This window comes from Lagopus leucura, unplaced genomic scaffold (genome assembly GCF_019238085.1).
Source record: "Lagopus leucura isolate 7727_CA_CO unplaced genomic scaffold, USGS_WTPT01 Super-Scaffold_806, whole genome shotgun sequence".
In the NCBI taxonomy this organism is placed as follows: Eukaryota; Metazoa; Chordata; class Aves; order Galliformes; family Phasianidae; genus Lagopus; species Lagopus leucura.
In genome coordinates, this window is record NW_024962260.1 from 178145 (window position 1) to 203376 (window position 25232).

Here is a 25232-nt window from a genome sequence, read left to right on the forward strand (position 1 = left end):
TGTTCCAGTAAAACATATCCTAAACTATGGGAAGGCAGAACTCCCTGCTGCCAAGCTGATATGCCTCAGCCATGCATGTTCTTGATAGGCTTGGAGCATCAATCTCTAGCACTGTCAAGGCAGCACTGTAGAATTTATACAGAACATTAGGGGGAAAAATGTCAGTCTTTTCACAAGGGTTTTCTTTTTATTGTAATGTGTAATTCTCCTTCTGAGTCTCTATATTCAGAATTAAATGATAAAGGCTGTGTGTTACAGCACTGTCACGTTGCTGAGATTTATGCCAGTGCATAGAGGAGAATGGTGTTAACAGAGAGAAAAGGGATAGGAAAGAGCATCAGGAAGTGTGTCAAATCAGACACTTGATTGCACTGGAAAATCCACAGAGGCTAAAGATTAAGAGGACATTTCTTGTAAAATGAAAACTTTGTTAGCTTTTTGTTATTTGCTTTCATAACCACGTTTGTCATTCAGAATTAAAACGAACAGCAAAGCATCTTTTTTAGTCTCTGTAAAGGCAGCCGATGCACAACTCCTGTAAAATAAAGCTCCTTTGCATTACTCACTGGGTATTACACTGAGCATTACATTCTCCAAAGAACCTTTCTTTTTTTCCCCCCTGTGGAAGCCACAGAAGTCGTGAAGTGGCAGAAATTCCACCCAGACCTAGAGTTGCCCATCAGATTTTTCCATTAGTTCCTAGAGATTCCCTTTCATTGCTGTTCCTCTTTCTGCTAAAGGTTTCCTGCATTGCTGGCCAGGCTGCCGGAGCCTGTGAAGAATGACCATTATGTCAAGAAAATCTTAAGGAAACTGGAAAAATTCGGCCTGGCTCCTGATTTACACATTGATCAGGACACCTTCCTGAAGGCTGTGGCTGATCTCCAGCTGTGGGAGCTGTGCTCTCCTGACATCGCTGCTGCTGTGGAGGTGAGATGGGTCCAGCTCTGGATTCTCTGTGTGATAAGGGTGGGGAAAGTGGACACCCATAGGTGAAGTGCAGTGGAGAGGTACCAGATGAAATCATTTAGGACGTCATGAAGTGAAGATGGTGCTACTCACCTTCTACAAGGCACACTGAACCCGTCAGAGGAAAGCTGTTATGACAAGGGCTGGATTATTAATCAGTATCATTTGATCATTATGTCATTGTTGATTTATTTACTGCCACAGTGGAAGCGATGTCTGCCATAAATTGTTAGGATTCTCGAGGGGAAACGTTCCCTTTCTGTGCCCTGAGGAAGCCTGTCATTCCCAGGCCTTACAGCTAGGAGCTATTCGTGTTAATGACCGTGCCACCAACCCAGGAATTCTGCAGATGCCTTTGTTTTGCTTCAGCAACACGTAAAAAACAATATGCTTCTCAAGGTTGTGAGCTGTGCCCCATTCATGTTGTTCTAGTATCAGTTTACAGAAGAGTAAAGACAGAAGGAAGAAACCCAAATACTTTATAACGTGTGCTGCTGGGTAGTCTAACCAAGATAAAAAGGGCAATGATGCCACCTTCTGTTCTTTGTTCTCATCACCATTCTTCCTCCTAATCTGCGAGACAGCAGCAATCCCATCGAGGCAGCATGTTACAGCACCTGTGCATCTTTCATATGTTGAGTTTATGACACGTTACGGGGGCAAGGCACCCGGTGTGCCCCAATCCAGACCACTTGCATTTTCTACTACACAAATTGCTCTAATTTGTGTAGTCACTAACTAGAGAGGCAGCCTTGCCTCAATATTTGTTTCTGTTGCTTGCTGGTGCAGTAGTAATACAGAAAAAAAAGATGTAAGCATTGCAGAATCTTCTATTTACACATCTTTTAAAGATACCCAGAGAGGAAAGAAGACTTTGGTATTCCTTGGGCTGGAATAGATGAACAGAACTATAATGTCTTAGTGGCAAGGAGAGAGTCACTGAATGTAAACACATAAACTGGTGGATACCTGCACGGATTCAAGGTGAAGTTATTGAACTTCAAGTGCTTTAATGTATGTGGTGCAGTCGTAGGTAGAAGACAGCTGTATGTCTGTAAACTCAAAGACCTGACTTTGAAGGACTGAGGATATAAATTGCAAGGAAGATCATGGAGTTTTGCTTTTAATTCATTTTAAAGCAAATCCAGCAGTTCTGAAAACTGCATTAAAACGTTTTGGTGATATGAAGCACTGTATTGATTTTATGCAGAAGTCAATACGTTTGTTCAAATTGATCAAATTGAGAGACATATTATGTCTCTCTCTTACACATAGAATTAAATGCTCAGGAAATGACCTTTTTCTCTTTCAGTTTGTACGTGAAAGTATTGTACAGATGCCCGAAGAGGATTTCATTGAGTGGTTCCAGGCAAGAGTAGACCCTCTCCATGCACAATCCTCTGCCTTTTAATCAGGTGGACAGCCGAGATGGTTTTCCATGCAGTTACAATTGTCATGCTTCAAGCAGAAAACTCCCTCCCGTTGAGATTTGCATCATGGAAGACTGGGGAAGGAGAATAACCTTCAGGAAGTCCCATTGACCACCCTTGCACATCTGAAATTTGCCCCTGCACAGTGCTCTGCTGGCTGTGGTCAGCCACAGAGAATAAAAGCTAAATGACTTCTTCCTGTGTGATGTCTTGGACTCGCCATCAAACTTCAGTCTCTCCTAACCATTTAGAATCATGGAATCATCAAGGTTGGAAAAGATCTCCAAGATCATCCAGTCCAACCGTCCCCCACCTCCCTGGGCTGCCCATTCCAGCACCTGACCACTCTTCTGGAGAAGAAGTATTTCCTAACGTCCAACCTAAACCTCCCTTGATGCAACTTAAGGCCATTCCCTTTAGTTATATGGGAGTTACATTTAGGATGAAGGCTTGGTTCCTACTCACAAAGCAGGTGACTTCTTCAAACATTTCTCCACCAGTGCCTACATTACAGCAAGCATCTTCTCAATGCAGCTACGTGTATCACCATATCTAAATATTATTGACTCTCTTCACTTTACCTCCCATTTACAAAATAAAATAAATAACCCAAATGCAGGTTTGGGTTTTAAGTTTTAATACAGTTCTTTTTTGCTCTAATTCTTTTCAGTAGTTTGGATGTTTTGTTTTCAGTCAACTTTGTAGTTATTCTGTGATTATGGCTTAACTTCCTGCCTTATTAATATCAATATTGAAAAGCCAAGAATCCTTAGACACATTTCTGAGGTTTTCACTTGAAGATACACTTTCCACTAATTACTTTTGCATATATTCTCCATTACTCTCCTGGATGAGACATTAGAATGACAGCCCTGAAGTCAGGGATGGTGGTATTCCATGAGCTTTGTGAATCTGTTCGATGGTCTCTTTGATGGTGGGTCACAATTGCTAGATAATGGGATCAGTGATCCAATGACCTTCTAAGCTGATGAGCTTAACAAGCTGCTTACCTGCCTGTCAGAGCTTCCAGAGAACCCACTGGGCAGAAAGGCAGTCCCTTCTGCCACAATAAGAGAGAACAACACCAGTTAAGGATGCAGGTGAGTAGTTTGACCATTGATGTGTAATATCTTACCGATTAATGACCTTCTTTTGCTCGCTCCCTCATTCTCCTAACAGAAGATAAATGTGTTTGTTTGTTTTCTTTCAAGGAAAAGAGTGAAATCCACGAATTGCTATGGCTTACAGCTACTAGGAAAAAAAAGAGACCTAAATTATGTTTTTTGTGCTCCCACTATTCTCATTCTATATGCAGTGGTGGTAACATAGGATTTTTACATCTAATGAAGCCACGTTCTTCCACGTCCATGTTTTTCTTTCCCTCCATTTAAGAATCCAATGCCAAACCTATCTCAAAACTCTGTTGGAGCTGATCCAGTGCCCAGTGAAATGGATGGCCATGCTTCTATCAGATGATAACAAGGATCAGACCTCAATTCCAAATGCTTGCTCTAAGAAGCTTCATTGCAACCCTCCTTGCGCTTCAAGAATCTCTGTTCTCTTACCTCTACCATCTATTTTGGACTTTTTCATCATACCTGAGCCAAGTTTCATTGTCTGTACTGCCGTGTCACCCTGTGGTGGCAGCTGATATTGCAAGCAAACAGAAAGAAACCTTCATTTAACAGTTGGGTTCTCCTGGTTGAGCTGCGGGTGCACAAAGTGAAACCTTCACCTTGGCCCTTCCTCACCAAAGGGAAGATGCAGACAAGAAAGTTTTCTTCACATATAAGAAACGGTAATGCTTCAGCTGGAGTACATCAGTAATGCTGCTGGAAACAGGTAATGATGGGGACTGCTTCTTTAGAAAGAAATTAGATCATCTGTTCTTCTTCTCTGCTATGAGCTTGGGTGGTGGTGGGCTTGCAGATCTTAGAGGTTTTTTCCAACCTTAATGATTCTATGAAATCCCTACACAAGCTGTAGCCTTGCTGTAGCTCACCCAAGGGGGATGATTTGGAGTTATGGCATGTCCTTTTTTGGATGTTATCTGCTTGCTTTCCCCGTTCATTGCATGGAAGGACTAGGTAGCCTTTAAGGGTCCCTTCCAACTGAAACAATTCTGTGATCTGCAGGAAAGAAGATTTGGGCTTTTTAAACTTTTTGATGTTTTTTTCCCCACAGTTATCTTGGATTCCCCCCAGATACTTTGGTGAATGTCTCACAATCTTCAACTTAATCTTTCAGCACAGCTTTTCCAGGTAGGTTCGAAGTGACCCATTTAACACACTGGTGGTGGACACACCAGGAGTCCAAGCAATCTGACAAAGGGCCAAGAGTGTGTGGTAGAGCTGCTGGATCAGTTCTGTCTGCTCACCATTACAGAATCACAGAATGGCCAGGGTTGGAAGGGACCTCAAGGATCATGAATCTCCAACCCCTCTGCCACATGCAGGGCCACCAACCTCCATGTTTAATGCTAAACCAGGCTGCCCAGGGCCCCATCCAACCTGGCCTTGAACACCTCCAAGGACGGGGCATCCACAGCCTCTCTGGGCAGCCTGTTAACTCCCCATTCTGCTCTGGTCCTTTACAGTTTCAGCTAATAGGCCGGTCATCCACAAACTCCACTAGCCCAGATGAACCATCCAAGCTTAGGTTGGTCACTCATGCTCCAAAGATGCACTTTGCAGGGACAGAATTAGAGTTTGAAGTAGGGAAAGGATGAGAAAGAAAGCCTTTCTTCTTTGTTGGCACTTCTTTCCTTTTTTTATTTTTCCTGGCCAAGGTGTTGTTTGTTCTCTGTATTCTTTATATCACTGTTTATTAAGTTGGCTATGCTTTAGTACATGTTATTGTAGATTACACCTGGCTATATATGATGGATGTAGGCATTGTAATATAAATTGTAGTGGATTTTTAAAAGAACCCATCACAGCTGACAAATACAACATTCAGTTCATTTCCAGTCCTAGATTACTGTAACAGTCATCAAAATATTCTCTTGCATAGATAATTTATTTGAATGTTTTTGCAGGGTATCCTAACAAAGGCTTACCTTTAAGAGGCTGTTTCCTGCCTATGGCTCTCCAAACTCTCTTTATAAAGTAGGGCAGGTTGCAACAAATTATGTGTGATCTATATGAAAACTGCACACAAGAAGTGTGGAGGGAAGATTGCAACACCCAACCGTTCCCATTTGTTGTAGGAAAAGAGGAACAACAGTGACCCATATAATCCAAGTGGGTGAGATTGATATGAGAAAAAGCAACCTTTTGCTTTTGGGGAAGGGAAGGGGAGAGGAGAGGAGAGGAGAGGAGAGGAGAGGAGAGGAGAGGAGAGGAGAAGGAATTAATTACAGTATTTGGGAATCTTTAATGAAAGGAGAGAATGTGTGTATGTGTGTGTGGAGAGATGGTCCTATGGGGATGCTACACAATGGAAAAGCGCTAAGCATATTAATAATTTATAAAACAATTAGTATGCAGCTTATCCCACAAATTCATATCAGAATCCAGATCCAAACTGTCCCTAATGGGTGCATTTAGCCTTTTTGTTCAAACCCTGCTCTATTTGTCAATGACGCTACTGGCCTCAGAACAACTCTTCCAGCCAAGTCTTGCTCTAGTTTGTTCCTGTGTGAAGCCAGAGCTGATTCACAGAAGTCTGTGAAGGAGTTCCAGATTCACTCTGTGGTGAATGAGAACTGATTAAATTCATTGCAAAATGCCTTATTTAGCAGGTTGAGATGAAGCAGCATTAAATAATGCTACAACGCTTTCATAAACATCAGAACGTATGAAAATTATTCAAAACATCATTTTCCTCTTATTTGCTAGTAAGAATTAGACAGCAAATCACCACTGCAATTTCTTTGGTAATACAAATACCAGAGTTGGAGCTTTGCTTGAGTTCTGCTAAGAACACTTATGAGTTTAGTGATGGATTCAAAACGTGCTTTACAGGTGACCTATAAAATTCCTGTCTGTGGTTCATCTCCCCTGTATTTAATCCTAAAACATACAAACTCTCTGTTGGGCTGTTAGAAATCCATCTGGTGGATTCTAAAAGAGGTCAAACGTTGGTGAGCTTTGCTGCTCTGCTCGGGATGTTGAAGGTGATGTAAGAGAGATCCTGTTAATTCCGTGCCTCGAGGGCGCTGCTCCAACAGATTGCCTTGTCAATCACAAGCAGAAAAACTTCCAACAACACGAACTGTTTCTAGGAAAATGGGACCATGGGATAAAATAAGGGCTCCTCGCAGCGCAAAGCAGGTCAGCCACAGCACTGAGCAGACGCCCATCGCTGTCTGAGCTGTGGGAACAGATCCTTTGATGCTGATGTGTGACTAAATGAGGCAGGTCAGAAGCCAGGAGATGGGGTGGAAAGAAATAGGTTGTGACAGATACACAGAGACGTCTTCACATGTGTTTAAGCACAAGCGGGTTTGATCACTCAATTGTTGGCTTCAAATTATGATAGTACTTCAGAAATGTAACAGTGAATGGAAAAAGTCTCTGATTTTTTAATCTGGACGTTTCCCTGATCACACATTAATTTACTGTTAATAATTTACCAAAGCAACAGCTCATCAGGGACTTTTGATGTTTGCAAAGCCACAGTCCAGAGTGAAAAAATAAGAGCTGCAAGGATGAAATAAGAAAGTTATGTTTAAGAAGAGCATTTCTCTCCTGACACCTCTTAGAATACGGGCACAAACCAGTCCCAGGGGTGGAGTAATGCATCAGCCCCACGGGCACTGCTGACTCAGTTGTACCCACAAAAATACAACAGCAGAAGGAATTCTCATCACTGTAATGACAGCGATGTGAACAGTCTGAGGGACAGGTCTGAATTAATTTTGAAGTGCAGAGTAATATCTATATATGTGCAAGCTGGCCAAAAGGGAAGCCAATGGGATTCTGGCCTTTGATTCCTGAATGTTCTCATTTACTTATGGCAAAAGCTAGATCCAACACCTTGTGCCATGTACAGGTATTGACACTCTCTCATGGAAAAGAGGTCATTTTCAAATGAGTCTTCTTTGTAAGCTCACCCACTACTGTGGTGATGAGAAATTGCCACCAAAATTATTCTTGTAGCATTTGGCTGCAGGATTCAGTTAAATAACATAGCAGCTCCCTGTCTGAGGAAAAGTATAACTGTTTGAATATTTAATATGCATGAAAACCAATTAACTGTGCCTATCTGATTCAACCTCATAAATTAATAACACCCCTGCTAGACTCCCAGCAAATCAATTGGAATTCAAGGGCCCTTTAAAGGTTAGTTTCAGATTCCGAGGTAAAGGAATATTAGTTTGTCATTAACTCACTCTGCCTGCCTGAATGGTTTGAGCATTCTGTGATTTGTCCATAGAGAAACTTATTCCAGAGCCAGGAATGTCTTTGTGGCTTATTGCAACAATTTCCTTTGCATAAGGTCAGCAGAGAGTTTGATCCCAGTGTTTATTTTGAATGGAACCACAGGTACCAGTAAAGGGCATGAAGCAGCCTCCCAAATCTCTCCCTCCTTGTTTCTATTCATGTTTTAGTCAGTTTTGTGCATTCAGCATGTCTGTGCAAACCATTCTGTCTGCAAGCTCTGCTATACAAACATTACCTGAGCTGTTCCCATGAGGACATTGGGGTGCTTGGCCATCAAGTCCCAAGGCCAGTAGTCAAAACCCAGCCAGCCAGCTGCCCCAGACCCGCTCCCCACTGAGCTCCTTGACTCATCCTTCCTCCCACTCCCTTCCTCCCCTCCCATCTCTCCCAGTTTCCCAAATCCCGTTGCTTTTCTTTCCCATCTCCCACACTGTGCTCACCCTTGGGACATGAGTGACGTGGTTTAGTGGCATGCTGGTGATGAGCTGATGGTTGGGCTGGATGGTCTTAGTGGTATTTCCCAACCTTTATGAATCTATGATCCTATGATTACCACTGGAGAAGCACCTGGATGATACCAAAACACCTAAAACCAAAAGCTTAATGGCCACCTCTGGGGCCTATTAACCTTCATGGCACAGCTGCGCTGGGGTCAACGCAGTGCATTACAAAACTTCATTTCTTTTTGAGACCATAATCATCCTGTACTCCTCAGTACTGCTTGGTCTATGAGTTTGTGAAGTCCTATGTGGTCCAACAGTCATGAGAATGAACAGCAAGTGAGAAGGGATGTTCCCACCTACCTGTCAGGGGAACAGTCATTATGCACAGCATTTTACAAATGAAAGCTAGAGTGACCAGATACAAAACTCGTATTCCTCAAAAAGAAAAGAAAAAAAAAAAAACAAGCAAGAGAAGGGAGAAGGGGGATTGGTTTTCCCTGTAGAAGGTTACTACTGCATGTGTTATTATTAAAAGGAGCTTTTTGGGCTATGGGAGGCTTCAGTCCACTTCTATGTGCCCCATCTCTTCCTGTTGAGAGAAGGGGAAGCATTCGTCCACATGGCAGAAGTACCAACCCTGCTGTGTATGAAAAGCTTCAATCCCTGCAGGTTTGCTTGTTCCTCTTGTAAAGCAAGGATGTTTTTCATTATCATGAAATCATATGAAGAATTTTAAACTGCTGAGTAGTGGATAAAGCATGAGAATTTTAGACGTTGAAAATGAGCTACATAGTTTCCAGTCTCCTGGGTTTATAGTTTTATTCTACCCTTGGGAAGAATAACATGGCTAAACGTTGGAAGATGCTTAGAACTTTTTCTTCAGAGAAGTAGAACTCAGCATGGAGCCCTGTGTGGCCATTGACTCTTGCTGTGACCTCCTATCCCCAAACCATCTTCTGAGTGGAGAAAAGTGGAGGAAGGCTTCTGGGAACATCTTGTCTGCTCTTCTCAGAATGGCTTGAGCCCACAGTCTAGCCAGAGAATACTTTCTTAGGGAAAAAATAGGAAGTGTTGTTCACAGCACTCCTTTGTTCATTCTTACAGTCTTTCTTTCTGCCTGGCTGTCCAGAAAAGTTAAAAAGAGAGGCAATGATGGGCAGCCATGTGATCATATTGAGAAATATCAAACTGCTGAAGGCAAGGTTGGATGGGGGCCCTGGGCAAACTGGTCCAGTGCCAGATCTGGAGGTTGGTGGCCCTGCCTGTGGCAGGGGCTTGGAGCTTGATGATCCTTGAGGTCCCTTCCAACTCAAGCCATTCTACGATTCTGTGTTTGCTTAGAAGGACACTACTTGCAGTACTGTTGGGTTATTGTTTCTCTGCTCCCCCTTAAAAACGTTCAGTCTCTTTTTGTTCAGAGCAGTCAGAAAAGAGCAATGTACTCATCTTTGCCGTAGTGAGCACAGAAGCCATGACCTGAAGTGAGGCTGTTGGACCTCACCAGCTCTGCTGCCATACGGATCGACTGTGCTCATCTTCCCTTTGAGGTAGGAATCTTCCCCAGGCTCTTGGAGATTAACCATCGTCTCACTGCAGTACATGAAGCCATACTATTGTCTGACCATCCTTTTTTTTTCCTTTACCCACAAGTCAGTGCCATTTAAAATGTAAGCAGTATTGTCCCAACACAATATATTTCTTGCATTTCAACCCATCTTCTCAAACCACTAAATTCAGCTGCAATGACTGCCTTATGGCAGAGCCTCCATCTCACAAACCTCTTACTGATCTGTCATTATCACAAATTGCCCTGAATGTCTGACATCTCCCGTAGCTCCACGTGTCTTGCAGAAGGTGAGTCCATGTTTCCCATCCCTACTGAAATCAATTCTAAAAGCAACTGTGCAGTGATACAAACTGCATCTCCTGAGCTTGTCTGGTGTGTGTTTAAAGTCCCCTGAGAACATATCAGAGGTTTTACAGCTCCAAAAAGCCCATGCCCGAGCACTAATGGGTGAATTGGCAAGCAGATGTAACCTTGGCATTTCTTACTGCTTCCTAAAGACATAAAATCCTTTCTTTCATCATGTTTATAGATCAGTAGGTTCTCATTCTGTCTTATATTCCAGGAATGCAGCCTGAGAGATGATCAGTGCCTATGGAAGTAAAAAATATTGCTCTTACACAGGTCTTTATTGTGTTGACAGCATCATGTCTTGTAGGATGACATCTGCAAACAGGAAGCAATGGCTCCATTTGAGACAACTGCAGAACTCCCAGTGCTAAAGGTGGCTCATTCATAAAGCCCTGTGCACATCTCCTGTTTGCTGTAACTTCAATGAATGAAGTGCTCTCAGGAAAAGCCAGACACAGACACCGTTCAGCCTCAAAGGTCCCTCCATTTTGCTCCATTATTGTTATAAAGTGGGTGTTATAAAGCTTGTTTTCTTACGGTATATGGCACGGTTGGAGCCCGTTCCTTTCTGAACGCAGGCTGTCATGCTTCTCCTCACTAACTTCAAAACCGTCACGGAAGAAGAACTTTATTTGCTTAATTTGTGTTTGGTTTTGTTGTTTGTATGTTTTTATTGGTTATTATTGGTTTTTTTTCTCCCATATCCTGGGTTTTGGAACTAAACACGTTGGTTTTCTTGCTCTCCCCCAAAGAGAATTCCATCATACAGATGTAATGCTCAGTAAGGACTGCATCTCTTGCTAAAAATTGGCCAAAATAGTCCGGGCCCGAGCCTCCAAACTCTTTAAGTAGATGATTTTCAGCCAATCTTTAATATTTTCGCTAAGTCTAGCATGTCACTTGGGGTCAGTTGGCAACCTCAGCCCAGACCAAAGGAAATGCCTTTGCAGCTTTGATGCCATTGGCTGCCGGAGCTCACTGAATACAAGGGTGTATCCAGGGGGGTGATGCAGGCGCAGTTAAAAGGCACTTAAGCAAAGGCCAGGAAAAGCCCGGGCTGCAGCGCGCGGCTTTTCGTTTCATCCTCTTTTTTTTTCCCCCCCATTCCTTGGACGCGTTGCAGCGCGTCGCAGTAGAGGAGCCACCCGCGAGCAGCGCCCCCTAGTGGCCGATCCGGGAAGCGCCGCTCAGCGCCGCTCCGGGCGGCTCCCTTGGCTGGGTGCCGCCGTGGGGTCACGCCTGCCCGGTACGCGGCGCTGGGCTTTCCGAGCCGCCCGCCTGCCGTGCCGCAGCCTCATGTCCTCGCTCCCCGCCGGCACCGACATCAAGAGGGCTTTGGACAACAGCCCCGAGACAAACATCGAAGATGAACTCCCCGACGGTCCGCCGCAACCGCGGCCGAAGAACTACCTGCTCCTCAGCATCCTCGCTTGTTTCTGCCCCGCGTATCCCATCAACATCGTAGCCTTCGTCTTCGCCGTCATGGTGAGTCGCACCGCGGAGGGCGAGGGCGGCTCTGAGTGCGCGACCCCCGCCTTGGGGCTGCGGGTGCGAGTAGGGCGATCCGCGGCTCTTGGCTCCCGCCCGTTCCCATCTGCTGGAAGGAGGCAGAGTGGGAGCGGAGGAGCCGGCATCGGAGTCAGTGGGGCAGAGAGCATCAGCCAGGGGGTCCGTAGCACTGTCCTAACAGGTAACCGCCTCAGAAAGCTTTATCAGATGACAAACGCGGAGGGAAAGGCAATTCGAGGCGAGTTTTCAGTTTCAGGCTGCGTGAAGGAGGGAAGTTTATCCCAGTTAATGAGATCTGTTGCATCGACTGACTCGCATGCTGAATTGGACTTACAGACTGGGAAATTGGACTTACAGACTGGGAAAGCAGCAGCCAGGGAGCAGAAATCAAATGTGCACATCAGTTAGGAGCTGTTTGCTTCAGCTGATCGAGTCTGATAGTGTCACTTTTTTGGCAGTGAACAGCCTCTTCTGCACGGTGCTGAATTTGTCTGCAGGAAAAGCAGATGAAACAGGCGTGAGTTGAGATTGTTGGCAAAAAAGCTTTATGTTCTTTGGGAACGCTCAGAGAACGGGCTTACTCCTCCATGTCGTAACCCATTTGCATAGCTTTTAATAATGCAGCGATCCCGTTAAAACAGGAAGGGCTGATAGAATCCTCTTCTCCAGGCTGAAAGTTGCAGAGTCAGGTCCAGAGTTTTCTGATAGGACGTACGATCAGGGTAATGCTACGCATGCTGCAATGTATTTCTGTTGTTTAGGAGGTGGGAAGGTTTTAAAACATGTTGTGTATTTTCCTCCTTTTCTCTGACAGCCAGGTTGAAAAGGCAAGCGAAAATATTGCTGTGTCTTTTTGCAGTTAGCTGTTAGAATACTTGCCCATCTCCAAAGCATACTAAAACAAACTCTGCTAACACTACTAAGATTGATCACAATCATACCCTGATGTTGGAATATACACTGAAGTAACTTAAAGCAGCCATTCCAAGCCATCTTCATAACCATTTTTGTTCAGAAAAGAAAAGTATTAGCTGTCTTTTTAAATTTTTTCTCTATTACTAATTACACACCACACTCTTTTCTTTGATTTGAGGAGAAATGCACCAGGTTTGGTACCCAGCACCTCTTCAGTTAGTGGGCATTGCAGGTGCTGTTTAAAGCAGTGAGAGGTGATGATGTGGGGCTGTGGGATCTGTTCGCTGTGACAGTGCTTTCACTTTGGGGCTGTGCAGAAGTTAAATGCTGAGGGCAGAGTTTGGCCCCTAAGGACTTTTGCAGCCCATATGGAGGAACGTCTGCCCACGCCCCAGCTGAAGTTCCCGCAGGCTTTGGGAGTCAGGCTGAAGTGACTGTGTGGGATGTATAGAAACCGAGGTGGGAAGAGCACTTCCTGAGTGTGAAACAATCTGTGCAGGTCACAGCTGTGCGACTCCTTTAAAGGAGGGGAACCTAAAACTCAACTGATAAGTTCCACTGCGTGCGGATGCCTTCTGTTTCAACATGATTCTTTTCCATCTTCTCCATGAAAATAACACGTCTGGCTTGTTTTCCACAGCCCCATTGCCTTCCTTTTGGGGCTGCTACCTGTATCTGCTCCATTCACCTCTGCTCCAGGTTCTGCTTTTAATCACTGCTCTGCTGGGACCTGCATCCCCCTCTCTCTGAGCACATTTCCTTGAGCTGCTAAGTGTTGATGCTGAGAGCATCAAGAGCAGGTTTCTTCTTTTCTTACTATAATCTGTATAGTTTGCCTGAGATCTTGTGTCAGAAGAGGTCTGGACCCACAAAAGCAGAATTCTCTGTACCAATTTCCACTGCCTAAGATGAACCCAAGGGATGGAAAAGTCCCTTTGGCATGCAGAAGGGCATGCCCCTTTCAGCACCCTGTTTGTATGTGTCTGTCCTCCTTAAGCGTTCTCAATTCAGACAATGAAAATAGCATTCGTGCTAAAAGTAGAGTCTGGGCTCCAACACACCCCCGAATTAAATGACAGATTCGTCTTCGGTCTCTTCTGTTGCCCCACTTACAGCACTGCTTTTCTCACTCTTTTCTCACCCTTAGGGGTAGAAATCTTCCCATTCCCGGTCTTGGGTGACTTGATTTTTGGACCTTTCCCAGGTCCTCCCTGTTGTGATGATAAACTTTTCTTGCTCTCTGCCATCATTGTGACCTGGTAGTTCCATGACCCTTGTTGGCCTTACTCTGTTCAGCACCTCCAGTTGTCCTTATTTCAAAGATTTGTGTGGCAGACTGGTCATCTGATTCTGGGTGGCTTTTATAAGTGCCTTTTAGGTACATGGACACCTAATAGCTTACAGAACATTGCTACCTACTTGGATGGGATTAAGCAAGGCTCCTCTGTTCTTAAGCATGTTCATATTGTTCTCATCTCTGCAAAATGGAACAGCTTTCCTGTCCCATAACACTTTCAACTTGTCCCCAGAGTGACAGAAGTGCAGCGTTTGCACAGAACTGTACAACCTGCAGAACAAACTATGCTGTCTCTGAGTTGTCCCCCCCAGGTCCCTCTTCTTTCTCCTTCTCTGCTTGTTGTTTGCAGCGAGGAGTCACGCTGAGCCAGCACATCCAGTTCTCCTTTGGTCTGAGTTAGGGTGAGTATCTCATTTCCAGGCACAGTCAAATAAGATTTGTGACAGTCTGGCTTTTGCAATAGCACAGAAAATATTGATCAGGGCACCTCCGTCTGGTCTGCCCAGAGTTTTAAGAGCTGGGGAGGAGGATTTCTGTACCACTTCTGCTTCTACCGTCAGCAGTCTTGTGGCAGCACGGAGAAGAAAACGCGCATTGAAAGGGGATTCGTGGTTCAGAGCTCATTCAGCACTTTTCTGTTCATGAGAGAATTTGCCTCATTTCTGATCAGGGCACATGAGGCTGGTGTCAGTCACTGCGATTGCTCAGTGAGCAGCTGCAGAGCTGTGGCTTTAGTTTAGTCTATGACTACACAGAGTGAGGTGGCAGCACCTCGAGAAACTGTCTGGTATCAGGCTGACAGCGGCTGAAATTCATGGGAGAAGTCGGACAGAGCAAACATCACACACAGATGCTGTGTTCTGCACACATTGCAGTCGCTGGAAATAATCACAGATGGAACGTTGACAGCTGTGACAGTTAATGTTGCCTGTCATGTTGAAAACTGAAGGCTCAATCTGAGGATCCTTTGAAGTAGATGGAAGTTAATTTCAAGCTCTAGCCCAAAGCCTCTTTTTTTTTTTCCTTTTTTTCTTCTTGGAAGCTGTCTAAATGGCACCATTTCATTTAAGCCTCTTAATAAAGAAGCTTTCGTCTCCTTCCTGTCTCTCCCAAATCCTCTTTTTTTGTCATTAATGCTGTTTTCCTGCTCTTTGTCGCGGGTTTCTATTAAAATGGCATTACTTATTAAACTGCAGAGGGTGAATTATTTATGAAGCACCTGCAGGAATCACGCGGGTGTTCTCCAGGCTTCCTAAATACATTAGCAAAATAACACAGAACTGCAAGCTTATGCTGCCCCGTCTTCCTTACAACTCTGGCCTTACTTTGAGACCACATGTACGGGGACTTGAGTGTTTGCAGGACCACTGGTGGTCATGGGAAGCTTTTCCTTTGGTGGGCTTTGGTGGAAGCAAAGTCAAGGCTGGGGTCTCAGTGATGCTTTTCCAGTGTTTCTCCCTGTAGCCACAGTCATGTTCTGTTGCCAGATGCAGGAGAATAAGCCAGCCTGCTCATGACCGACGCAGACTGTTTTCCATTTATTGACCTTCCTGAAAGGCTTTTTTGAGAAAACCTAAGAAAGCTTTTCTGTAGACAAGAACAGTCTAGAGTGAGTTAGAACAGGGGAGTTACTTGTGCGAGAGGATCTGTGCCAGCCAACCCTTTCAACAAGAGGTTGCTCAATAAGCAGATGGAGATGGAGAACCAGGGATGCCTGTGCCACTGTTCTGCCTGAACAATTATGTGAGGCCAGCCCAATACTGTACGGAAACAAGCCTTGGGCAGGCATCCTGCGTGTTTGTGCCCATCATTTCCATCTCTTCCCACTTCCCCCAGGAATTTCATTAGCCAATCCCAACAAAATTTGGCAGCCAAGAGAGGAATTAGAGGTATTCCTTAGGGAACTGTAACAGAGAAATGCTTAGGCATGTAGGCTGCCAGGAAGAGGAGAAATCTATCAGCGCTCTCCTGAAGGGCAATCAGCAGCTCACTCTTTCTCAGACACGAGAGTAAATACCTGTACTTATCCTTGAGATGCAATTCTAGGAATATGGGCTTCATTGCTCTGGGACTGCCTTGGCAAGAGCGATCCTGCTGCAGTGCTAACAGCGAGGATGTAGCTAGTCCATTAACTCCTGTGTTCACTAATTGACAGACCACACAGAGATAATGCCTGTCATTACTTTTCCGCTTGGCAAAAAAATGCTTTACAAACAGTGCTTGGTGTCCCATGAAGTCTAAAATGAACTTTAGTAGCCACAGTGCTTTTCTATGAAAAAGAGGAAAGATAATTAGTGAGTTGTTTCCATTTTTTTCAGTGGTAACTATCTGAACAAAGAAGGCAACTGCTGGGTCTGGGATTATGTGCTGATGGAAGTTATATAGCATTAAAATAACAGGAAATTCAGCATTAAGGCTAAATAAGTTTTTGAAGGTACATAGCAAATGGTGGTCCTGTACCTGACTGGCATTCTTAGTGCCATTCTGAGGCAAATCTCAGTGCTGTACTGCATGGTGTTTATGATCTGAGTGAAAGCACGTGGAAGCTAATGAATCAAGCTGTCAAATCTTGCATTCTGCTGTGGGTCGGACCGCAGGATTGCACAGCAGTAAGGCAAGTCTCACAGTCACAACATCTGTGTTTCCCAAGCTGAAGATGATGACATTTCCACATGGCAGAAGTCACTGGTGCTGTGACTCGCCTTGCTTTGATGAGAGAGAGGTGCATGGAGCCTTCCAACGTGGTTCAGCTCTTACAGTGAATTCATTGGCAGCATCACCTTTAAGATCCCTCATGCTTCGGAGGGACTCATTTTCAGGAGAATTAAATCACTTTAATTTAATCACCTTTGGTCTTTCGCCCTTGTTCTCATCAAGATCTTTCAGGTGATTTTTACCCTGAAGGATCTCAGCCAAGCTTTTATGAAATACACAGTGGCAAAGAATTAGAAGGTCTTTGCTCTCTGCAGAAGAGCTCTTCTTTCCTTCGGTTTAGTTCCATTGCTTTAAAACCATTTGTCTGAATAATCTCAGATTAAGTTTAAAACCTCTCTAGCTTTAGTCTATGTGATAATGAAGGCACTTCTACCACTACAGGAGAGGCAGGGTTTGGCTTTAAATGGGGGAACATTGATCCATACAGTGCTTGCTGCTTTCATTTAGCAGAAGTGTTTCTTCATTTCCTGCTTTCCAGTCTCAGATCTCCACTCTTCTTTGCTACCAAAAACATTACTCATAACCAAAGCACCCCAGGTCTGATCTCACAGAAGACTGGAAGATCAGAGGGATCCCATCACACCTCTTTCCGTGTCGTGAATGGAAAACCTCTGCCTAGATGAACTTGTGCTGTTGAGATAATATGTCTGATGCACCTCTGAATGTACATGATAATAATTATCAGTGTGTTCTAACAATGCAAGGGATCAGAATTCCTAGCACGTGAAGATGGCACTCAGATGTGTTCTCCAGATTTCCTCCATGTCCTTGTTTCACCTTTTCTGCTGCTGCCTGCAGTCACGTTGGTTTCTGCACAGATGCCTGTGTTTGTTGGCTCTTTTTGAAAGAAGTCACAAATTCTGTTTCCTTTTTCTTTTTTTCTTTTTTTTTTAACAGGCTTTAAACAGTTATAATCAAGGAGACATAGAAGGATCAAGAAGACTGGGTCGCAATGCACTGTGGGTTGCAGTTGCATCAATTATCATTGGCCTTGTCATCATCGGAATCTACTGCGTAGTTCATTTCACAACGGTAAGCAAAATACTGCCAGTTCCAATGCAAACACTTCTTGTCTATGCAGAGCTTCAGAATAAGAAGCAAAGGCAGTCAAAACCACCTCTGTTACACATTTTCCAAAAGAGCAATTTTTACTTTATTTTGGAATTTAGAAAATGCTGTTTTCTGTCATTAAGAGCAAACGACTGTGAATATTCTGGAAACTCTTGCATTTCCCATAGGCTTTTTAATTATGGGGCAGTTGTTTGCTTTCTTTCTCACCCCTCACTGCAAGACCTAGTGCACAGAAACCCCTAGAGTTCAGGTAATTACATCCAAAGGTGTTAATTTTCAGTCTCACAATCTGTCCAACATTACTTTTTTTTTTTAACTATAAGGAGGAGAAAACAGTCAATTACTATTTTACCATTTGATGCTCAGGTGGTTGTAACTACATGTAAAGCTACTGCCCATGCAATGCTGCCTCGACCTGCTGCAAGGCACAGGTTGTTTGCCCACTGCAGCTGATCTGCCTTCACACAGCTGGAATGGTGGTGAAGAAATTGAGTCCCAGTGGCTAAGCAGACTGCAAGCTTATTAGCAAAGAAGAACAAAAGTAATTAGAGCTCAGACATCCTTTCTTAACTTTGTGCAACGCTGTGTTCTTTCCTCCTCCCAGTAATGTGCCCCCTCCAACAGAATAACCAATTTAAATCAATTTATTGTTGGCTGTTTCGGTTGGAGAACCTTTTTTTCCCTGGCTTTCCAGCTCACTGTACAAACTTCTGTGTAAACTAAAAATAGAGGTCACCTCAACTGACACACGGACATCTCGGAGGGCTGGAATGGAGCAGCTGGTCAAACGTGTGCCACGCTTCAGTGCGCCCTATGGAACTCAACAGTTAATGGAGCTGGGGGCCGTTGCTGTAGGATATTGGTGCCACCAAATCAGAAGTGACTTTCATTCATGATTATCCCTTGCATTTTGCAAACTCTTTTCGGTACAGCCTGCGTTGGGTTTGTTGAGCCCTCACAGATTTAAAACCAAGTCAGTTCAGGCTGGGAGTGCCAAGTTCTGTAATTGACAGCAGCAGGAAATTCCTCGGTTCCCTTCTGCCACCTTATCATTTCCCAAACACGGAGAGCACAAGGGGAGCAGCTCAGGCTTTTTTTCAAGTAGAGGGAGAGAAGGGCAGCATGAGGAGTGGCAAAAAACACTGAACTGAAGCATTCACATTAACTAGGGCTCAAATGTCTACATTCAGCTGCATTTAATATTTCACTTCCCCAACAGTGAGATCCTGTTTGCTGAACGTGAATGAGTCCTTGTGCCCACTGAAGAAGTTAGAAGTAGCGCTTGACATCTAACTAGTATTTGTAGGCAGCTCTATCCTACCCTCAAGGAATTATGCAGTGGTAAATCAGTATATTATGACTTTATTACTTATCTTCTTAAGTTTTGTCTTTTTAGGATTGTTTATTTTATTTTTAAGAGTGGCTGCATTGGGCAGAAGCATTTTTAGGTGCCTGGGAACCGTCAGCATACTGCTGGGATAGTAATTTCTTGTACTGAATGGTTTCCATAGAGGTGTCTTGGCCAAATGGTACTTCCAGTTTGTGAGGGCTGAAGCGACAGCTTTGGTGGATTCATCTTGCTCCCTGGTCTTCCTGTCCCTTTCCTACCTCCCTTCTCCCTGTAGCCCCTTGGAGATCCCTTGTTTCTAAGAAAGTATTTGATAGGGGTGACAATCTTTATTTTTCTAACATGGAAATGAGCCAATAGGGGCACTCAGCTGCCCTTTCCACCCTCTGTGCTTACCTGAGTCTCTTTGAGTTTGCCCATATGACTGGCATGGATGGCATCGTGTGCTCCACACTGTGGTCTCACATCCGTGTACTTTTGTCATCATTGCATGCAGCCACATAATCTCTGCTCACACAAAGTAAACCTAGTTGATTTAATAAACATGCTTTGACATTGGCAAACTGGTACAAAAAGGCCTTAATGGGATGAGTCAGCCCTGTCACTGATTTATTTGATTACCACGAGGCACAGTTTGATGTTTCTATGATACACATACGTATTTTACATGAAAGTTAATTTAGACTTCACCAGTATGTGTGACAAACTTGACCTTTCCAGGATTCATTCTCATGTATTTACCAACTACCATATTGCCCAGTTGCTCCCACTGATATTCATTTTGGCTTTTCTTAGCCTTAAAGGATACGAGTCCCACTGAAAATTGTCATTAAGATACCTCCCTTTTCTTCTTCTTGCACAACTCCATGCTTGCTGTTTGCCATCTCGTTTCCAAGTTGTGTTGGTACTTCATCTATTCTCACTCGTCTCCTTCAGTAGAATTCTTCACCTGCTCTGAGGGGCTGGCTGTTCATCCTGGAAAGGATTTTCCTTCTCCTGCCAGAACTCGCAGACTTCAGGCCTTCCCCATCGTGGGAATCTCTCAGTTCAGCTCTTTTTCAAGTGCAACATTTAGTTGTCCATCCTTTGCATGGTGGAGCTCAGGCTCTCCCCTCTACAAAGTCTCCATGAAGCCCCTGTTGGTCTTCACAGAAGAAAGCAGTGCTGTTGGTCAGTACACCCCAGTGCTTTGCAGTCCCATGGGCATTCACCTCAGTCAGAGTGCAGCTCCTGCAAGAGTGGCCACAATCACCCCAGTTCTGAAGAGGAGCACCAAGGATTCCCCACAGCTGTGACCTTGACAGCTGCATCTTCTGAAGCCTCGTCTGGGCCAATGCATCTGACGTGTCAGGGAGTTTTGGAGGCAGTGCCCTGCAGCTCATCACCACTGCAATTGCAGTCTCATGCCATCGTCTGTGCAAACTCTTACCTTGACCACCAAAGAACTTTTTTGCCACTCTTGAGCATCTCTCATTGAAACTGTTAGGAAGTGAGTGCTCAGATATCTTTCCAGATCTGGACATAAGTTCCTTCAGCATTCACTGGAAAGTAATTTGTTCACTGTGAATGGTATTTCTAGAAGACTAGTTTGGTAAGGTCACTGTCTAATGTGATGAAACTCGGTGTCCTCTGAATAACAGAACTTGTGCCCTATTAAAGAATCTAGACAAATTCACCCATTGTTTTCTGAGATCTCTTCTTGCTTTTTGGTACTCAAGCCTGTGGTGTGTTCCGTCCTGCTTTGGAAAGAGACTTCAGTCCTGTGCTTTAAGCAGAGCTGAGAAAGGTTCCCCTGGAACCCCACCAGCCCCAGCCAGGAGAAATCCCACTCAGTGGGTAGAAATGGTAGAAGCTGTGGAGAAAGAGTGCAAGAAATTCCCAGTTTGAATAAGCCTAGCAGTAATTACACTCCCACTAATGATTATACTTCCTTGTAGGACAGCAAGGTCAGACATACATGATCCTGCAGTTCATTTGGACTGTTCTAGCCAAATCTGTTGCTTATGAATTATGGAATGAATGGGAAGGGGCATGACAGAAGAAGTTTTGATGCTCATAATTCATCCCTGCGGTGGCTTGTGATTGCCAGTGACACTTGAATAGCTTGCTAAGGGGAGTGACCTGGAGTAAGCTGCCCACAGAGCTCTCTTTGCCCAGGATCTGGTGATGAGATCATGGACCTGCATCTGGTAACAAGTCACAGACCACAGGAACACTCAAAGGGCTGTTATGCATCCTACTGAAAAAAAGACCAGCAGGGGCTGATAGGCTCAGGAAGAGGAAGGTCCTTTCACTTTTCAGCAGGCTCCTACCTTGGAGCCTTAAGCTTCCTCACTTGCTTTCCTTGGTTTACTCATTTGCCAAACAAGGTAAAACAGGAATAACAGCAGGAGACACCTGTGCCTGCATGGAATCAACAGCACTGACTTTCCATTTTGCATATTTACTCAGTGCAAAGCCAACTCTGAGCTTGTGCTGCTGCCTTGGAGAGCCTCATTTGTCCTCAATATTGACATGTTATCTTTAACAAACATATACACACAGAGAGCCCGGAACAGGGCCCACCCACACTTAGGAATCATCTACTTTCTGCAGTCATAACCCTGAATGCAGACAAGGGGAAATCATCACTTTCATTGCTGGAACTGACTTGTCTGTTTTGATCAACGTAAACTGGGGTGTTCCTTGCTATGGAGTGCAGTCACCAAGTGATAAGCTGCACTGTGCACCCATTCCACTCCAGGCCCAATTTCTACTTACTCCCTTCTCTAACTTTTAACCTATCTCGTCAGCTTCTCCTGCACTCGTGTCCTGCCAGTCCATTGCACTGAATTACATTTCCACTGCTTGCTCAGATGTAACTTAAACCAGTATTTATGTCACCACTGAGTATAACTGTGCATATGTGCTCATAGGCATGTTGTCCATCAAGAACTGCAGTGAGAGAAGGGCTGTATTTGTCTGCTGTGAGGAGACATAACAGCAAACTGAAATTGGGCAGTGCTGTGTGCCACAGCCTGTGTGTGATGCCTGCAGTATGCCTGGCTAGAGAGTAAATTGAATTGAGAGATTAAATACTTACTGATGGGTGACACTCAGCTCTGAGCCACATCCTGAATTGTGCCTGTGCTTCTGAGGCCCTTTTCTCAAAAAAGATGTAGGAGACAAAAAAAAAAAAATAATAGAGAAGATCTGAAAGGTATGAAAAAAATCTCTGCATGTGGGAAGACAAAATGAACATGGACTCTTTGGCTTGGAAAATGTGGGAGTCAAAGGCAAGCAGTTGGAGGCAGCGAAAGAAGGTAGAGGGGGGTTATTTGATGTCTCTTATGAATGAGATCGAGAGATATCAGGGGAAAGCAGCTTTAAGCTAGAAGATACTTTTCATGTGACATACAGTGCTGCTGTGGAACTGATTCCTGCTGTTTGCAACAGACACCAAACATGCAAGTTATTTGAAACAGCAACAAGAGAAGTTAAGAAAGAAAGCTTAGATGCAAAGATGCAGATACAATCTCAGCCTCAGAGAATTTCTAAGCTACAGATTGCCTGAGCTGGAAGGCAATAAAGAGAGAAATATCCTCCAGGATTTGGGCTTTTCTTACACACTTCTAGGCGTCTGCAGCACGTCACTGTTAGGGGCAGGATGCTGTGGGTCTGCTCTCACCCAGTACCTCCGTTCTCCCATTCTTTCATGAAGCCTGTTAGTAGCCTTTCCACAGCAAAGCAAGGTTCATTGAAGCCTGCTTGTCTGACTGCAGGGACCGATCTGCTGATAGCAAAGCACAGGGCACAAACTTCAGCAAAGTAAGAGCCCGTTCCCTGCCACTGGAAGATCCCAGCATGCATTGAAAAATTCTGTTCAGACTGACAGATACCTGGTGCCATTAAAAACACTGCTTTGATTCAAAGCAGTATTGAACCACTAATCTAGAGGGATGTTTTTTAAGAGTACAAGTGATACTAAATAATGTATCCATTAGATCTGTAGAATTAATAATTTAAGCTCACAAGGCAAACTCTCTGTCTTTTCCCCCTTACAAAACGTATTTTTGTGTCCTTGCAGCATGCTATCTGAAGACCAGGACTGCACTTGGAATACATCACCATGTAAATCTCAGGAGAGGAAAAGTAAGAAGAAAAGGAAACCCATCTTCCCAGACTGTTAGATTTGACCCTACAAGTCTGCAGAGGCATGTCGCTGATGGACGCAATGATAGCCCAGTCAGTAAATCAGCATGGTGTGACCAGGTTTTCCAAACTATTTATTTATACAGAACCTCAGTATAAAGAAGTGTTGATGTTTGTTTTTTTTTTAATTTTACCCTAATTTAATTTTACCCTTACCTTGCCCTAACAGCTCCCTTTTCTTTCTCACTTACATGAAATGTGTGCTGGGTCCATGACGTTCCCTGGCTGAGCCAAGCCAAAGCCAACCTGTCTTGACTGTTTCTAGTGCACAGTGTAAGCTCTGATGCACAGCCTGCTGGAGCTGGTGGAACTCCTGTCACCTTCAGTGGGTTTTGGATCAGGCCATGAAGGGTTTTTGTATTCCTGTACAATAGTCTCAACATAACAAAATCAGAACAACGGGTTGGTGGTTTATCCCACGGTGTGATTTTGTAAGGCTGTGGGTGTACTCTGACTTGGTGGCTGCTTTCTCCTGTCACCCCCAGCCTTTATGTCTTTGCATTGGGTTTTTCACCACCTGGGACCGATTTCAATCCCTTCATTCTTAGAAGTTACTTTTGTTCCGTAACATCCGTATTTTTATTGATTTCCTCTTGTTTTGTTGTCCTTCCTTGCTGAACTCCCTTAACTCCGCTCCAGACCTGCACTAAAGTTGCACTGATCACATTTTCCTCTTTAAACTCCATGTATATAAGAAGTTTTTCTTTTTTTATCTCACAAAAGCTCTTTTTAAATAGATGTTCTCTCTCATCCCTCTGTTCCTATAGCAAGTCGCATTGTTTCATTGTGTTCTGCTTTGTTCCTGTCTTATTTTTAATTCACCCTCTCGTCTTGCTATGAATAGTCCATATATCAGCACGGAGATGGACAGACTTTTCTACACTCACTGATTCACGTAGACTTGCTGATCCTGAGTTTCCCCTCAGTGAACAGCCTTAGGCTGCACAATGGATGCCCTCTAAATTACTGCAGTTTCTCAATACCTTACGAAAATGTAGAGCGGGACAACTAGTTTTAATTAGCTGAAAACTGTTGGAAAGAATGTATTTCTTTTTATCACCCAAATATGACGTGTTCAGAGGAGCGAGCTGCGAGCGTTGGCACAGATGACAGCATCTTTGGTGACTGTGGCTCCATTTGCTTTGATTGTTCCTACACCTTCCAGCAAGCGATGCCAACTTACACTTACTCTCCTTGCAGTAACATAAATCTGGACTGAATACCCAGAAATGCATGGGAGTTGTACAGGTGCACGTGAGCAATGAATCATGCCTGGCAGTGGTACACCTATTATTCAAGAAAAAAAAGAAAAAAAAAAGAAAAAAAAAGTCTCCCAGCAATCTGTACTTGTTAAAGCATATGCCTGGAAGCAGCATGTATTTTCTGTGCCTTGGTATTGTGTTTTTAATGTGCTTTTTTTCACTTTTCTTTCTGCCAGCTTCTGTTTTTCATTGAAGTCAGTGATGCGCAGCCTGTCCTTAATTGCTCCAATACAAAACTTCACTCTTAATCAGTGGAATGAGTTGATTCCTTCAGCACTTACACTGATATAATTTGTACGTGGCAGAATGTGGCCACTGGTTGTGATGACCCCAAGAAGTGGCTGTTCTGTGAACTTCTCTTTGTTTTTCTGAATACTATTTCAGTGGTCTGATAACGTCTTGTGGGACTTTGAGTAGCTTGCCTTATTATCAGATATGATACAACTGTCATTGAGAAGTGGAATAAAATCACTTTTACTTCATCTCCATTCCGGTATGTGGGAAGTTTCTTTCCTGTTTTTTGTTTCAAACAGTGATTTCCCTTTCTCAAACTTATCGGGTGATTTCAGAGGTAAGTCACTGGAAGCAAACGTGGGATTTCTGCCCTGCTTTGTGCTGTTGAACCGATCTGCACTGCAGCTAAAACGTGCAGAAGTCGTTTGAGATGAGCTACCATTCAGCAGGTTGGGCTGTTGGCTTTGTTTTCGAGGCAGCATCCAGAGAAAGAGTGGTGGGGCAATATTCAGAAATATTCAGAATATTCAGAATCAGTGTTCTCAA

At 44.0% G+C, this 25232-nt stretch overlaps 2 protein-coding genes and 1 long non-coding RNA gene across 5 annotated transcripts in view; all 3 read left to right on the top strand.

Moving 5' to 3' along the window:
• CCDC60 (coiled-coil domain containing 60) overlaps window positions 1-2708 on the top strand; it is a 45903-nt gene extending 43195 nt beyond the window's left edge. Inside the window, 2 exon segments of the mRNA XM_042865586.1 lie at window positions 741-930; window positions 2282-2708. Of these exon segments, the coding sequence (XP_042721520.1) occupies window positions 741-930; window positions 2282-2380 (289 nt within the window). The 3' untranslated portion in view covers window positions 2381-2708.
• Window positions 2709-4012: 1304 nt separating this feature from the next.
• LOC122177005 lies at window positions 4013-9708 on the top strand. The gene is made up of 3 exons (XR_006177899.1): window positions 4013-4241; window positions 4584-4660; window positions 9648-9708. It is a non-coding gene; the product is annotated as an uncharacterized LOC122177005 (long non-coding RNA).
• Window positions 9709-11384: 1676 nt separating this feature from the next.
• Window positions 11385-24934, top strand: TMEM233 (transmembrane protein 233). Of its 3 annotated transcripts, XR_006177851.1 has the most exons (5): window positions 11385-11629; window positions 17478-17612; window positions 20937-20945; window positions 23066-23250; window positions 24629-24934. XR_006177851.1 is itself a non-coding variant. In XM_042865759.1 (4 exons), exons 1-4 carry the CDS (start codon window positions 11441-11443, stop codon window positions 23075-23077), a joined length of 345 nt encoding a protein of 114 aa, XP_042721693.1. In that variant the 5' UTR covers window positions 11385-11440; the 3' UTR covers window positions 23078-24934. The 3 variants fall into 3 exon arrangements, 2 of the variants coding, with proteins under 2 accessions (XP_042721693.1, XP_042721694.1); XM_042865759.1 differs by having other exon boundaries at window positions 23066-24934; XM_042865760.1 differs by lacking the exon at window positions 20937-20945 and having other exon boundaries at window positions 11386-11629; window positions 23066-24934.
• The last annotated feature ends 298 nt before the right edge of the window (window positions 24935-25232 follow it).